Below are 16,151 nucleotides of genomic sequence, written 5' to 3' on the forward strand. Positions count from 1 at the left end.
GATATTGTGCCTCTTCATGTTGTTTACATCCCTCCAACGTCGGGGCGGGCGCCGCGTGCCCCCGGAGCCTGCCCAGGGCAGGGTGCTCAGCCTGGTGCTGAGCCTGGTGTGCTGAGCTGTGGGGGTGCACCCCTGGGGCTCGGGCAGCTCCCCACCCAAACGCAGCAGTTTGGTTGGTGATGGTTTTCAGTTGGTTTTTTTTTGTTGGGCTGGGTTTGTTTTTTTTACAATCCTGAATTGCTCCTGAGCTGTTCTGTAGCATGGTGGGGAGATGATCACCCTGAGTGGATCTGTCAGGTTAGGGGTGGGTGCAGGATGTGAGCCCAGCAGGGACAGGGAGCTGAGGTCTGCAGCAGGGGCTGAGCACCCTCAAACAGGAGCATCTGGAGTGATGCTGCTGGCTTCAGAGTGCAGGATGCAGCTAGGGAAGAGCCTCCATGCACACTCACCAGTCTTACTGGAAACAGGATCTCTCATTTACAGTAAAGTTTAAAAATAAACCAAAATTGTATAAGGTCTAATTATTTTCTAGGCTGTTTTTTCCTGCTTCCACCTCTCCCAGCGGGACTTGCATGGAGATGAAGGCTGAAGTCTCTGCAGGCTGCAGGGTGCCAGACTGCACGGCGTTTACATTGATAAACTGCCCATAAAGGGAATTATTCTAGGATGAAGAACCCTTCTGTGGGAAGAGTTCCTCGGGAAGTGAGTAATGGGAGGAAGTCATCTCCACATACCCACCAGCTCTAGCCAAAGGCCTCTGAGCGTGCCCCCACCAGCCCTGGGAACCAGACCCAGAACACTTCCAGCCAGTCTTTGCAGTCATTTTCCTCTGCCCCATTGCCCAAGGACCCATGCAGAGGGTATCTGGGCTAGCTGATGAGAAGCAGATGCAATGGGGCAACACTTGTCTCCTCCAGCCCACCCCTTCCATGTCCCAGGTCAGGAGTACAACCAGTGTGAGCAGCAGGTAGGACACACTCACCAGTGGAGAAGAAGGATGTGACTGGAGAACTTCCCTCAGCAGTGGTTTGGATAATCCCAGTTCCAGCCTGCATGAGTCAGTGGGTGAGGTTGTCCCCAAACAGGGACATGGGACAGGGACATGCAGCCTCCTTCCTGATGCAGCTGGGTACCAAACTGGGAGAGGAATCACAAACAAGTGCCTAGGAAACTTAACTGCTGACTGAATCCACAGTTTTTCAGTTGGATCTGATTTCTTGGGCCTGTTCCCACTTTTCATTTGGTCGAGGAGTTGGGGTGCAACTTTTTTCCTCCCTGTACAGCTGCTTGGCTCTTACTCCTGTTCACTTTTTTTACAGTTCCCAGGAGAGAGAAATTCAAATTGAAGGAAATATTGCTCACCAGTTTCAGCACTCCCACAGGCTTCTAAACCCTTCTCCTTTGCTCCTTTTCAGCCTGTCTTGTTGGTCACTCCTCATGGTAGAGGAGCTGATTGGTTGTAATTGGGCACAGAACTGGGTGTAACTTTCCATCTGTGCTCTACTGGCCATGTGTTGGAGTTGCCCAGGTAGCACGTATGAAAACCTAGGGTGGAAAAAAAAGAGACTATTGTCACCTCTAGCTGATGGGAGGGAGGCAAAAGCAGCTACATGGGCAGGAGGACAGCCATGAGAAGGAAAATGAGGTCTGGTCAGTGCTTTGCTCTGCAGGAGTCTCCTGCATGCAGGGGAACTAGAGAGGCTGTGTGCCAGTGGAGGCTGAACCTGGGGTCTTTGGTACATGCTCTCTGCCAAACCCTGCAGCCCTCCATCCAGCAAGACACTTGTCAGAGGTTTATCTTCAGGCACATGAGTCTGCTTTGAGTCAGCAGCCACAGACTGGAGCAGGAATTCAACAGCACCCTGCAGGGGGATGAGCAGTGGGCATGCAGCAGGCTCCTGCACCTCCTGGCTGTGCCCCAGGACTCTGCTTCGTGCCCTGTGCTGGGCGGCTGGCACCCCCCTGGGCTGGGGCCACTTCTGCCTTCCTGGGGGCCACCTGCACCAGCCCTGCTGGGGGGAAGGCAGGCAGGGGTGGCACCTCTGCTGCCTGCCCGTGGGGCAGTGCTCAGCCTGCCTCCTCCCAGAGGATTAGGCAATATTGCCAGGGCAGGGCAGGGCAGCTCCCCAGCCTCTCTTACTTTTTCTTTCCTCTATATACGTGTTTTTCCTTTTCTAGCTCATTCCAGAGTGAAGCAGCTTTGGATCTCTCCGAGCTGCTTTTTTCTTTTTTTCCCCTGGTAGCTGGAGTGCTGCCAGGCTCTTGCAGGGCCAAAGTTTGATCTATAGGGATATATTTTTCAGCCCAGCCCAGCTGCACGCAGGCTGCCTGCGACCGAATCCCCGCTCCCGGGGCGAGTTTAACTCGGGAGAGGAGCAGCAGCGGGGGTGGTGGTTGTGCCTCTCCTCCAGCTATTCCTGTCAAGATGGATTTATGACTTTAAAAGGAGGGGGGGGGAGGAAGGAAAATTGCCTCCAGGAGTCAGAGCTTACACCACAGCCCGGCAAAACCCACGGAGAGGAGAGGATCTCCCGGCATGAGCAGCGTCACGGTGGCACTCCGGGGGCTGGTGGATCCTTGCACGTAATATGACTGATCTGAAGCCTCTCATCTGCCTTCCCAGAGCTGAGCTTTTGGATTTAAGGTAGTTTGCCCAGGACCAGGCTTTGCTATGTGGGCCAGGACGGTGCTTTCTCTCGGGCTGTGGCTGCGGTTTGCTGCGGGACAGAACGTACCTGAGAGAGGTGAGTGCCTGGGGAGATGAGGTGTCCCCTTCCTTCCTTCTGCCCCCACTGGGTTCCTCCTGGTCCTCGGAGCTTCTCACAAATCCTTTTCGGAGTAAAAGCTGAAGTTCTAGTGCTGCTTTAGGTGTATAAGACTTGCATGTTCCTTTGCTGGCACGAGGATCAAACAAACCAACCAACCTTTCTAACGTCGCCGTGTGAGTAAGAAATTTTATCTTGCTTGTTTCCTGTAATGGAGATTTCCAGAAAGTTGCAGAGTTTAGTGTAATAATAAGGAAAAAGTCCCGACTCCTCCCTGTTACCTGTGTGCTGAGACACAACGACCATGAGAAGTGGAACCAGGGACTGATATGATCCCTGCCCTGTTGTTCTCTGGCTAATCTCTGCAGTTCTCTCCTTGTCTTCCCTCTTCCAAATGCTTTCTCTTGGATATGGTTCAGGGGAAATGATTATGGGTCAGTCTGCCAGGACAGACAGTGGGGAGAGGGAGGCAGAGGAGGTGAATGTCTCATTTCTGGTGCCTGCAGCCTCCTGGGGAGGGCTGAGCTGCAGCAGTTGCCTGTGTGCTCACAGCAGAGGCAGGTTCTGCTCTTTGGCTGCAGGGCTGCTGCTGCCTGCATCTGGGTTTCCCTGCCCTGGGAAATGCAATCCAGTGTGAAAGGAGAGGTGAGCCTCTTGTTTACCTGGCCAGCAGGTCCTCAGCCCCAGACAGCCCAGACTGCAGGGTCAGGTTCTGCTGCTGGTACACAGAGCAGAAACTATGGCTCAGATCCCCTTCCAGGGTCCTGGGTTGTGCCCCTCTGACACAGGGGGGTCAGGGAGGGTGCTGCTGCCCCTGGCATTGGCACAGTGTCCACACAGGCAGCACTTATTCAGGAATGTGTGGCAGTTCCCCAGCCCAGGCTGAAGAAGAAGCTGGGGCCATCAGAGCCTGTGAAGAAGCAAGCCAGGGCTTTCCTGGAGGCTGTGCCTGGCTGGGAGGCAGAGCTCTGTGTGCTCTTACTGGTGTGCTGGCTTTGGCTCGGGCTGCCAAGCACCCTCAGAGGAAATGAACCTGCTGGTGGCACGGTGCCTGTTCCACAGCAGCTTTGATGTGGGGGCCTCCAAGGCTCCTCCCTGGTGCTCCCTGAGGCAACCTTGAGCAAGCAGCCAGTCTGGCAGGGCTCCTGGGCTCTTGTCTGGAGGTGCTGTGGTGGTGTGCCATGGTGACACAAGCAGAGGGACTGTTTCAGAGGTAGAGATGCACGTTCATGACTGTTCCCCAGGGACCTGGCTGCATGGAACGACTGTGGCTGTATTCTCAGCTGCTGTGGACACAGTGAGGAAGGTCCTGGGTGGCCAGTGGTGCTTCCACACCCTCAGGAGTGATTAGTTCTTCCCAGGCCATGGCTATTCATTTAGTGCACCAAGGCACAAAGTCAAGGCAGAGCATCACAGAACCAGTTCCACCACTTTCCTCCTTGGGTCCAGAATCCAACCCCCGTTGCATCATTGTAAAATGCATTTGATAGTTTGGACTTGGACAAATTAAATCTAGGTGGTCATTACCTGGTTACTCTGGTCTGGCATCAGCAGAAAACTGTGGGGATGTTGCCATCCCTGTGGGTGCAGCAAGTGAAAAATAAAGACATTGCCCACCCGTACCCAGTTGTAGAAGGTTCTGTGCTTATTGATCTCTGAAGCACAGCTCAGTACCTGGCCTCATGCCCTGATTTCCAGGACTCTTAATGATCTATATAAAACAGCAGATAGAGAAACTCCTGAAAAGATCAGAAGAGATGGCAACCCAGCTTCCTTCCTGCCAGAGGAATCTATCTGAAGGGCTGTTTCTCAGCCTCCAGCCTGTGATCTGTGGCATGAACAAGCTGGAACCTGCAGAGGAAGTTTGGGATTTGAGTCACACAAGTGTATTTTGCTTGGTGGGGCTCAGCTCCTTAAATGGGCAGGTGACTGAGGCTCAAGCTCTCTCCCGTGGCACAGGTCTCTCTGGTGGTTTGAAGTGTAAAACACCTCCTGGCTGGCATGGTGGGATGCCTCTCTCTGTGGGAGAGGTGATGCCTTCCCCTCCTGCCTCTCACTGGGATCCCAAGGGGCCACAGGGAAGCAGAGCCTGTGTTCTTCAGCCTCCAAACCTGGCTCTGCTCAGAGCAGAACTCTTCCTTGCATGGCCAAACAGTGAGAAGGGGAGACAAACGTGGAATTTCAAACACAGATAACCAAGACAGGACATGATCTTTTTGGCTGCTGCATCCTTTATGCTCTACAAGTTTCCAAGTCCCATGTAAGTCAGGCATGTGATGTGTCCAGGTCCCAGCTGAGAGCACAGGGAAGCCTCGGAGCGGATGTCTCCTGTCAGCATCTCCAGGAGAAACAGGGAAATCTGAGCAGCTGCTTTTCTCCTGGAAAAGCCAAGGGTTTAAATAAAAAAAAGCCACTCCATGGGGACTTTTTGCTTCCCTATCACTGCCTTCAAAACACATCTTTGCACTGATCTGTGTCTACTGACCACTATCAGCTAGAGGGTGACAAACAGAGCACAGGAGCAGCAATGACATCAGTTCTTCAGAGCTGGTCCTCAGTAGCCAAGGCTTGCTGGCTCAGGAAGCTGGGAGGTGCTAAGGGATGCCCCTGCTCTTAGAATCCTGCTGAGAGTGAGAAAAAAAAATCTTCATTTGGCATCTTGCCAAAGAGCAGCTCGTTTGCTGTAAAGCAAGGGAATGACTTGAAAACAGCAGCTGCTTGTGCAAGGCAGGGATTTACTGGTAAGGATCTCCACAGCCCCACCTCCAGCACAGATGGCCTCTTAGACTGGAAAAGGGACAGAGAATAGGAAGAGAGATGAGGGCACTGAAAGCCTAAACCTGAAGGGAAGGACCAGGGAGTGTCCAGTCACTTTGTCAGTGTTGCCACACTCCCAGTGTAGGCAGAACCTTTCTCTAGGTTTTTTTAATGCATGCTTTCTTCTGATAAAATCTGAATGGGAGGAATTTGTTTCCACCTCATGCAGGGTGAGTGTTAAGCAGAGGGGGCTGTGAGGGTATTTGTCTGTGTGAAGGATCAGCCTTCTGCTCCACCCACCATCCCTTTTGCTCCAAAACATCTACCTGCCCACCAGTGTAACTGGTGCTGTCATTAACCAGTTAATTACTGACTGTTGCTAACCAAGGCTTTCTACCCTCCAGGCAGGACACTGGTGTCAAGCTGGAGCTCCTCCTGCAGAGCTCCTAACAAAGCTCTCTCCAGCATGAGGGGTCAAACCCATGGTTAGAGGGTGGTGACACCATGCCCAGCTCTCTGGGTGCCCCAGAGCTGCAGGGTGCAGCCAGGAGTGGTCTGACAGGGGCACAGCTCCTCACTCCCCTGGGATGTTCTTCTCTCTGGAGCAGGTGTCCCATGCTGGTTTTCACCCCCACGCTGCCCCGTGCAGGTCGTGCTGGCAGCAGTGGGGTTTCACTTGCATCTGCTCCCTCCTGGTGAATCCTGAGCTCCCCTCCCAGTGCTCTGGTGCACGTGACCTTGTTTATCACTTGTGAGCAGTGTCCCTTGGCCACCAAACCCTGTCCTGCCAGGGTCAGGAGCTTTCACAGCTGTTGGTTGCAACACTCATGAAGTGACACTCCTGGAAGGGGAGAGGAGCAGAGGGCAGCAGGGATTTCCTCCTGGGAGGCAGCAGCCGTGCTGCCAAGATCTCTGGCTAGCAGCTTGCCAGCCAAGTAAGTGGCTTGTACTTCTTCCAGAGCAGAGGAAAGCACAGAGCCATGGCTACGTGTGTTCCACTTGCCCCCTGCAGCCAGGAGCTCTGCACAAAGCCCGTGTGGCTCTGCCTGCTGGAATGCTGTGAGGAGGCTGGGAGCTCTAGGAACCAGTAGCAGGGACCTGTAGATCACGGGTTGAGCTCTCCTGTGTGATGTGGTGATGGAATTGCATGTGGCTACGGGCAAGCTGGAGCACTTACTGGACTTCACTTTCATTTTCTGGCCAGCTCTGAGTATCAGGTTGCTGGGTGTGTGTGTCTGCTCCCAGGGCTGAGCTGGGCTGGGTCACGTAGGACTGGCTGCAGTCCATGCAGGCTGCAGGCCCCACTCCTGCCTCCTCCTTGCATCTCTTCCTTAGTCACCTCCAAGTAACTTTGACGTTTTCCATCTCTGAAGGCTCCACCTGCCTTCTCTGGAGATCTGCTCTGCCTCTGCCAGCTCAGCCAGCACCTGCTGGAGGAGAGCAGCTCCTGGGACAGACCCAGGCACTCATGCCCTCGTTGCAGAGGCATCTGAGCAGTACCCAGGGACAAATAAACAGCAGGGTAAAGGCTGTCCACATGGAGACTGGGCAAAGAGAATTGAGCCTTCTGTGGCTCAAGCTTGAACCAGATCCCTGCCTTCTGTTCCTCCCCTCGGCTGGACCCTGAATGGCTCTGCTCTTCTTGGGGCTTCATGAGCTTTTCTGTGCTTGCATCATCAGGTTTCACTGTCAGGATGTGTAATAGGACCTTCTACCCACTCACTGCACCCCTGCCCTGCTCCTTTCCCTCCTCTTGGTTGTGCCATCTCCTGTCTGCCTCAGTGGGGGCTTAGCAACCCCCTGCCCATCTCTGCTGGCCTCCTGGCTCTCTGGCCTGCTGTGACACGGCCTTCTGCAGGGGGAGAACTGTTGGCATGAGCTCTCTCCTTGGAGCAATTAATGTTACAGGAGCCTTGCCATTCAGCTGTCTGCTGCCATGTGGTTTTGGCTCCCAGACAGGGCTCCAGCACTCCACCAGAGCCCACGATGCATTCCTGGTGGAGGAGTCCACACGGGCCAGCAACAAGCCCTGCTCCAAGGCTGTTTCTCCCTTTTTGCACCCCAAAAGCTGTTAGAAGGCAGGGGGGTGGTGAAGAGAATTCCAGATTCATTGATAAACAACAATTGTGAATCTCCTGAGCTCTAAGAGTGGTAGAAGGAGGAGTCCCCTTCACACACAGCACTTGAACTGGAATAGTAAGAAAATTAGCCAAGTGGAGGAGGACTCCAGGCCACACCCTCAGAAGCATCTTCCTGCCATACAGCATCCCTGTGCCCAGATGGCTCTGTGCAGCCTTTTGCCAGAGGGCTTATCCCAGAGCCCCTTTGAGATGCTGCTCCCAAGACTGCCCGGGAAAGGAGGTCGAGAGGTATTCAGAAGAGCAAGAAAACACTCAGCTATCCTGGCTTTTACAAAGTGATGTAGGGAGGAGCCCCTCCACTCCAGACAGCCCTGCCAGCGGCAGGATAAATGAGGAGCTTTCTGCAGCCTGGTGTGGGCTGTGGCCTTTGCACTGGGAGCAGCCAGCTCTGGAGTGGGGCACCTCCCCTGGCAGGGCAGGGCAGAGCCAGCAGCTTTTCTCATCACCTCTCTTTATCTTTTCATTCCTTTCAAAACACAGCTCCTTTTTTTTTTCCCCTATTGCCATAAGATGGGATCAACCTGGATGTTGTTCTAGACCCAACAGTTGCTCCTGACCTTGGCAGTTGCTCTTGATCTGGCAAGCAGCAGTTTGCTGCTCCCCCTGGGGCTGCTGTGTGCCCGCCCCAGGCAGCAGCTCTGGCTGGCAGGGGCTGCTCCCTGGCAGGGGCAGGGCTGACCTGCTGGCTCAGGCTGCTGAGGAATGTTCCCGGCTCAGCCTGGGGTTGTGTAACAGAGGTGTCAGTGCGAGCTGATGTGGCTCAGAGGCATTTTTTTGTCTGCAGCAGTGAGAGCAGGATCCAGGACTTGTGGGTTGTACTTTTAGCTCTGTCCTGATTCCTCTGCCTGAGCTCCTGCCTCTTTCCACTGCCCTGGATTTTGAGTTTATCTGGAGTGGGTTAATAACCCACGGAATGGGTTAAAGGCGCTTCAGGGTTGGCATCTCAAAGTGTTCACAAAGAGCAGCTGTGATCACAGAGATCAAGCAAAGCTGTTCATTGAGGGAAGAGCTGGAGCTGGGGAGGTGGAGTGAGAAGTTCCTGGATAGCTGACAACAGAACTGAGAATAAAGCCTGGGAGCCTTCACACTAGATGCATATAATAGTAATAATAAAACAGAGCAAATCCTGAGGTATCTACTCAGCAAAATTCTCACTGAATTGTGAGACTGGGCACAAGATGACCAAGCTTTCCTAGCAGCTGCCTGTGCAGGTCTGGGTTCACATCATTCCACTAACACCTCCTTCTCTCTTCCCCTGCTAGGTCCCCAGCCATCTGTCTCCAGCTCAGAGGGGGATCTCCTCTTCCTGCTGGACAGCTCTGCCAGCGTTTCCTACTATGAGTTTTCCAGGGTCAAGGAATTCATGTGGGACCTTGTGCAACCTTTCACCTTCGGCCCCAGAGATGTCCAGACCAGCATCATCCACATCAGCACCACGCCCACCATGGAGTTCCCCTTTGACCAGAACCTCTCTGGTGAGAGCCTGCACCAAGCCATCCGGGGCACTCAGCAGCTCATGGGTGACACCAACACGGGCAAAGCCCTCTCCTATGCCAAGGAGAAGTTATTCAGCAATGAAGCTGGTGCCCGACCAAACGTGCCCAAGGTACTGGTCTGGGTGACAGATGGTTTCTCCACTGATGACATCTCTGAACCCATGCAGCTCCTGAAGGACATGGGAGTAACAGTCTTCATTGTCAGCACTGGGCGGGGGAATTACCTGGAGCTCTCTGCTGCTGCCAGCCAGCCTCCTGAGAAGCACCTGCACTTTGTGGATGTGGATGACCTCCCCATCATCACCCAGGAGCTCCGAGATGCTATCCTAGGTACGGTGGGGTGGGGTGACTGGAGTTTGCAGCATGAGTGTGAGTTAATGCCTCACTCTGCAGGGCAGGCAGCGTGAGAATCCCCTGGAACCCACCCTCCTCCTGACCCACGGCTGCTGCCCCTGCAGGCTGAGGTGCTTTGTCCTCAGTGCTATAGGTCCAAGCATAAACCAAGACCTTTAGGAGGTCTGGGGCAAGTATCTCTACACCCCTTGGAAGATCCCATGACTGACTGGGCCAAATTCTATTCTGCAGACCTGCTAGTGAGATGCACTTGTTTGTGATGAGCTGTTCAGTTGTTGAAGGAAGGAGGCTCAGGCAGCATATTAGGGTGAAATCCAAAATTCAGGGTGAATTTTCTTCTCCAAAATGCTGTCTGGCTGTGTGTCCTCTGATGGAGGTGGAGGACACAAAGGTGTTGAATGCACTGCAGGCACAGAATGGGATGTGTGTGTCTGGGCAGGGTTTGCTCCTGAGCTCCTTCAGACTCTTGTCCAAGGTAGATCTGACTTCCCAGAGACTCAGCATCCTGTGCAGGTGCAGTGGCTGGCACACACTGAGATCTCTAACTTGTCTCTAACTCCTGCCTATGAGGGGCTGGAAATTGTTGTTGTCTCACAACGAGCAATCGAGGATGGTGCTTGCTGTCAGCAGTAGGACTGTAGGAGAGGAATGGTTTTGTTTCCATAAATCCCTTGTTGTAACGTGTTCCACATCCTCCACATCTTCAGCCCGACTTGGCTAGCACAGCCCTTGGAGGAAAATCCCAGCCCTAACTTGTTAGGCTGAGCAAGCCAACTGCTACCTCCTGGTTGCTAGCATGGTTGTGGTGGTTGCTGTGCAGAGAGCAGGAACAGACAGCAGATTGGATTTTTCAGCAGCCCTGTTTTTTTGAAAGCATCCAAGAAAGGGTCCAAGGAGACCCAAAGCCATGATCCGGGCCAGAAGACAGGAATTTGGGAGCCAAGAGAAATAACTCCTGCTCATCTGCATGTTGCACTGCACAGGGCATGTTCTTTTTGCAGCTCTTGAGTGCCAGCATGGTGGGAGTGCCCGTGGCTGCAAAGCAGGGCTCTGCCCCAGCTGCCTCTGGGTTTGGTTGGAAAGCTGAGGGAGTTACTATGACTTTACAGACTTTCCAATGATTTATGGGGTTTTTTTCTGGAGTTTTTCTCTCCTGTGGAAATCGTCCTTTAATTCCTGTTTTAATTTGGTTTCTGCTATTGGGAGTTGCTCAGAGCTGCCTTTGGAGTGTCCAAGTAACCCTTTCCACAGCAGGCTCTGTGTGCAGCAGTTTGTTTCCAGCCATGACCACTAAACAAACCACATGAGGGGCCTCTGTCCTTCTCCAGCCCCCCAGCTCTCTGCTGGGTGAGTCTGGGGCAGTACCAGCAGTGCTGCTGCTGGGCCAGCTGCTGTGTTTCAAGTGGCTCAACAGTTCAGTCCCTGCAGCTGTGCCTCACTGTACCAGGGTAGACACCTTCCTCTAGGGGCTGCTCGGTTAAAAAGCATTTCTTTTCTTTGCCTGTGGAAATCTGATCAGAGATTTGAGCAGACAAACAGTCTGACAAACTGTCAGGGCTGAGTCTGGAGTTCACAGCAAGGGTTTTCAGTCCTAGACAGCAAGGCAGTCACTGCTTGGACAGGGAGACAAAGGAAAGGTGCCTTGGGCTGCCAAACTGTGCTTCTGTTCATTGCATCTTGCATATGCAAGATGACATTTGGTGCTCCTCCTGGGGAAGGACCTGCAAACATTGTGAAACCAAGGCATTGCTTTGAGATGACATCAGGTTCTCTGCTAGCATCCACTTGCTCTCCACTCAGCCAGCAGAGCTGACAACTGCTGACTTGTTCCATCCCTTGGCACCGTCTTCTGAGCCAAGTTCTGCAGGAACCCACCTGCCCAGCAGTCACAAAACATCAGCCACTGCCCACGTGTATTCAGGGCAACACGTTTCTGACCTGAAACAAAGCCCTGGATAAGTTCTGCTGCAGTGAAGTCTTTGAGCCTACAGTCCTCTGACACTCACTGAGCACTGAACATCAGCAGGTGAACAGAGGGAGAGATCTGAGTCCTTGAATGTCCACCCTGGTAAAGGAAAAGTGTGTTCCCCCTCCCAGAATTGGTTCCAGACCTGGAACTGTCTCCCCATGCACATCAAAGTAGGGAAATGGAGCCAGGAAGCAGCAGTGATTTGTCCCAGGTCCTAGCTGAAGCTTCTGCAGAGAGGGGCTCATGCACCAAGAGCTCAGACAGGTTCATCTGCTGCCTCATGACATGAACAGCATTCCTCAGGGTCTCCCTTTGGCCTCACCAGTGTTCACGGGGTGCCAGCAAACCTGTGGCTGCTGGATGGTGTTTCCAGTCACCAAGGGGCAGGAGGTGGAAGGCAAGTGTGTCACCAGCTGCCTCTCAGTGCCACCAGGAAGGCACTGCCCGGGTCCAACACCAGAGATTCACCTGCTCCTTGTCGAGGAGCCTCTGTCACACTTGCTCCTTGAAGGAGCTCCTTGCTCCTTCCCTCTGGGCACAGGGAGGTGCTGTGAGCACACCATGGGCATTTATTTTCTGGGCTTTATTGCCCTCTTTGTACACTCACAGAATCTGCAATGTGGCAACAAGGGGCTGAGCTATTTGCTGTGGGCTTCCTGCAGCACTTCCCTCAGGGATTGCACCCTGGCACTTGAATCTGCCCAATTTATTCCCAGTGTCCCCTGGCCCTGCCTCCAAACTCACTTATTTCCATTCCCAGAGCTTTTTGGCAGGACCTTTGGCACTGAGACCTTTTGTCTGTTCCCTGTCCCTTTGTGGCTTGGCCACTGGTATCTGTGGGGCTGGGGAAGGGTGCTGTGCCCCAGGCCCCGTGGGGCTGCCTCCTCCAGGCTCTGGGTGGGTGGAGTGCTGCTGGCTGGCAGGGCACGGGGAAGGAAAATGTTCCTGCCTGCCTGGGAGAGCCAAAGAACAGCTCAGAGGAAAAACTGAGGCTGCTTTATTTGGTATGGGGGAGCTGGCAAGGACTCGGAGCAGCTCGGGGGAGGAGAGCTGATCTTCTCCCAGTTAAGGGACGTGGCTGAGAGTGTGAGGCTACCTCCTCTTCTCCTGCAGGTCTGGGCAGACCTTCCTGCCTCCCCTTGGCTCTGTGGAACAGGCAGGCAGCGAGAGCTGCTTCCAGCACTCTGGGAATGGCTGCAGCTTGAGCTGGAGGGTCCTGCCCTGAGCTTTCAGGAATGATGCTGTGCAGAGGAAATGAAGTGCTTTGAGGCTCGGGGTGCTTTTAAAAATCCTTTTTAAAAAAAAAAAATAGCATTTTTGTATCTTCATATGCCTCTTCCCTGGAGCTAGGAACAGCCTTGCGTGTTTCTGCCCATCTGGAAGACCAGGGAACAGTGGAACTGTGCCCAGGATGGGCTCAGGAGGCCACGTGTGTCACGAGGGTCAAGCAGCAGAGGAGGCATCAGAAGAGGCATTTGTGTCTGGCATTTGGGGTGCAGAACTCCAAGGTAGCAAGAGCCTTGAAGAGAAGTCTCTGTGCAGGCAGAGAGGGAGGCGAGATGGTGCAAGGGTGGCTCCCAGTGCTGAATGTCACAACACAATGGGGCTCTGTGGAGCTCTGCAGGGAGTGACCTCAGCTGGGTGAATGCAGCCAGCTCAGCAAGGGCTGGATGGTCCTCAGCTGCTGCCCCAGCTTCTGGGGACATGACAAAACTCAGTGGTTTGGTTTCACTAGGAGGTGATTTCCACAGGGAGCCCGGGATGAACTGACCGCAGGAGTTTTGGGACCTGGGTGCCCAGATTCTGTCTCCAGGTTTGCCACAGGCAGTGCCAGTGCTGCTTGCCACGTTGGGTACCTGGTGAAGTCTTGCTGTGCCTGGCCAAAGAGGCAGCTTCCCTCACTCAGCAGTGCCCACACACCCCTCAGGCTGCCCAGAGCTTGCTGGAGCACTCCAGATTTGCTCTGGTGGCTCAGGACAGGCTCGGGTGGGCAGGGGCATGGTTGCTGCTCTGCCACAGCAGGTCCCTGGCACTGCTTGGCCTTACCATGGAGGATGAGGCAGTGAGAACAGGTAGTTTGAGCTTCACAGAGCAGCTTGGAGGCTGCAGTTTGTGGCAAACTGGTTTGAGGCTGGAGATGCCTGGGAGGCAAGGTGCAGTGATATTCTTGAGCTGAAGCCTCTTGTGCAGACAGACCTGAGCAATGCTTAGCCAAAATGCCACCCCATGGCAGCTGGGACAAGCTCTGTTCAGTGAGAGGGTGTTGTCTGAGGGGTATTTGGTGTGAAAAAAACAAATATTGCTGCCTCAGTGGATACATTTGGCTTTTTTTAGCTTTATGCAGGGCTTCAAGGATTCAGTTTTGTGCTCCTGAACCTTTCAGAGGGTGCCTTGTTGGCTGAGTTGCTGTGGAGGGGGTTGGCCACACCTCTGTGACTTCAGCTGTCACCCCACGTGGCTGTAGGCAACCTCTCCAGCCAGAAGGGCTCCAGACGTGCCATGTTCTGTGTGTAATGACTTCTTGCTCCTGTTTCTCTCCCAGATGTTATCCAGGCAAACCGGCTCCACGCAGTGGATGTCACCTCCAGCAGCTTCCGCCTGACCTGGCCCCAACTCCTCACCCAAGACACCGACTACTACACCCTGGAGTATGCCCCAAGAGATGACCTAGCAAGGAAGAAGACAAAGCAAGTGTCTGGGGCTCACACCAGCCTGGTGCTGAGCAACCTTGCACCAGAAACGACCTACGAGGTGGCACTCATCCCTGAATCCAACGTCCTCTACTTCCCTCCCCAGACAACAAGGGTGACTACACTGCCAGGTAAAACATCCTCAGTCGTGGCCAAGGGGAAAGTCTCCATGCTGCTGAGCCTTGCATGCAGAAAGCAAACAGGACAGCCCTTGGTCTGCAGCCCTCAGGTTCTGGCTGGAGGAGGCAGATGGCTGTGGTCAGGACAGAACAGAATGAGCTGCTCATACTGGTGCTCTGCTGGCAGCTCTTTCATTAGAGAGATGTTCTGGACTGCCCAGAGCAGGGGATCAGGTCATAAGATGTCCTTCCAACCTTGAAAGCCCATGAATGTGGAGGAAAGCAGAGCCCAGTGAGCTCTTGGTGGGTGCTGCTTCTCCAGGCAGGCATGTGCCCACTGCTGGGGGACCCCTCTGTGAGAGGGGAGCAGGGGGAGAGCACTCAGAGCAGAAGCTCTACGCTGACTGCTCATTTGGGCCAGGAGAATAACTCAAATTGATGCTGGATAGCAACGTGCAAAAAAGTGGCACACTGAAAATCTGAGCAGGATGCCAAAGCCAAGGTGAACTTGCAGCCAGTGTTAGTTTTCTGGATGCAAGAACAGTTCTGGCTGGGTAGTTTGGCCCAATCTGTGCTGCACAGGCAGAGAAAGCATTTCCTCAGGGCTGAGCTGTGTTGGGCTGAGTGGGATGATTATCAACATCCACTTGCTGGATGGATTTTATTCCACCTCCTGGAAGCCAAATACGGTGCAGGTCGATGACACTCCTCTGGCAGTGCTCTTCTGCCTCAGCTTACACACTCACCCACCTCTCTGTACCTTGCTTTCAGAGGAAATAAGCCCAGCTCAGGTTCTCATCTCAGAGTCGGGGCCGTACAGCTTCCACGTGAGCTGGGCTCCTACTCTGGACAGTGTGACTGGCTACCAGGTCCTCTATGGGCCACTCCCTGGCAACTCGGTGAAGCTCCTGGAGGTGGATGGCAAGCACAACAGCACCCTGGTGGAGCACCTGGCACCCAACACCACCTACCTGGTGACAGTGACTGCAGTCTACAGGTCGGGGAAGGAGAAGTCCCTCTCTGCTAAGGCGTGCACTCAGGAAGGTGAGTGAGCAGCACTCTGCTGGGGGGAAGCAGGGACACGAGGAGGCTCTGAGGGGTGCTTGGTTCCTTGCACGCTTCCTCTGAAGGTGAAGCCAGAGAACTCAGCCCAGTTCTTGGGGAAGGATGGGAGGAGGGGGAAGCTGCAGCTTCTGGAGAACAGCACGTGATACATACACCATTAGGGTGTAGCAGGTGTAGAAGGCATAGGACTGAGAGAAAATCAGACATACACGTGACTGCTGTTAGAGCAGCATGGGCTTGGAGATCCCTGCATCTCCCCAAAGCAGAAAATATTGCCTTTCCCTCCTTAGCTCCTCAGTGTGATTTCTCTCTTTGGTGTGATTTGGCATCAGAGGGGTGGAAATTTCATCAGCTGAAGCTTGTCCTCAGGGGAGGTGCCTGTAAAGCTCTTGCAGGAGGCAAAACCTAGCTCTTAGCAGGACTCAGGAGTGAGGGCAGCAGCTGAGGGTGTGGGCAGTGCCCAGCAGCACTACCAAAACGATTTTGTGCTGGTGCCAGGACTAATTTACTGACTAATTAGGCCGAGCTCCTCCGGTGCAGAGCCGCAGCGTGGCAGGCTGCTGTGCCTCTACACGATGACGCCCTGCTCAGGAGCGGCCTCGGGAGGACGGAGGGGCTGGGTGGTGAGGAACACCCCACCCAAAGGTCCCCCAGTGACAGGACCTTCTCCCCCCAGAGGGCTCCAGAGTGCGGCGCCTGCGCTTCGAGGACGTGGGCCCCGGCGCCCTGAGGGCCTCCTGGGACGCCGCCGACGGGAAGGTCCTGGGCTACAGGGTGAGGTGCCGGCGGCAGGCC

The 16,151-nt window shown here is 54.2% G+C and overlaps 1 protein-coding gene across 1 annotated transcript; it reads left to right on the top strand.

Moving 5' to 3' along the window:
• Nucleotides 1–2,671: 2,671 nt before the first annotated feature.
• VWA1 (von Willebrand factor A domain containing 1) lies at nucleotides 2,672–16,148 on the top strand (the record flags this gene model as incomplete). The annotated part of the gene is made up of 5 exons (XM_008939142.1): nucleotides 2,672–2,744; nucleotides 8,926–9,489; nucleotides 14,025–14,303; nucleotides 15,063–15,335; nucleotides 16,033–16,148. Coding segments are annotated over exons 1-5 (1,305 nt in total), but the record flags the coding sequence as incomplete, so codon positions are not given.
• Between the last annotated feature and the right edge of the window lie 3 nt (nucleotides 16,149–16,151).

This window comes from Merops nubicus, unplaced genomic scaffold, assembly GCF_000691845.1.
Source record: "Merops nubicus isolate BGI_N331 unplaced genomic scaffold, ASM69184v1 scaffold8664, whole genome shotgun sequence".
Taxonomy (NCBI): Eukaryota; Metazoa; Chordata; class Aves; order Coraciiformes; family Meropidae; genus Merops; species Merops nubicus.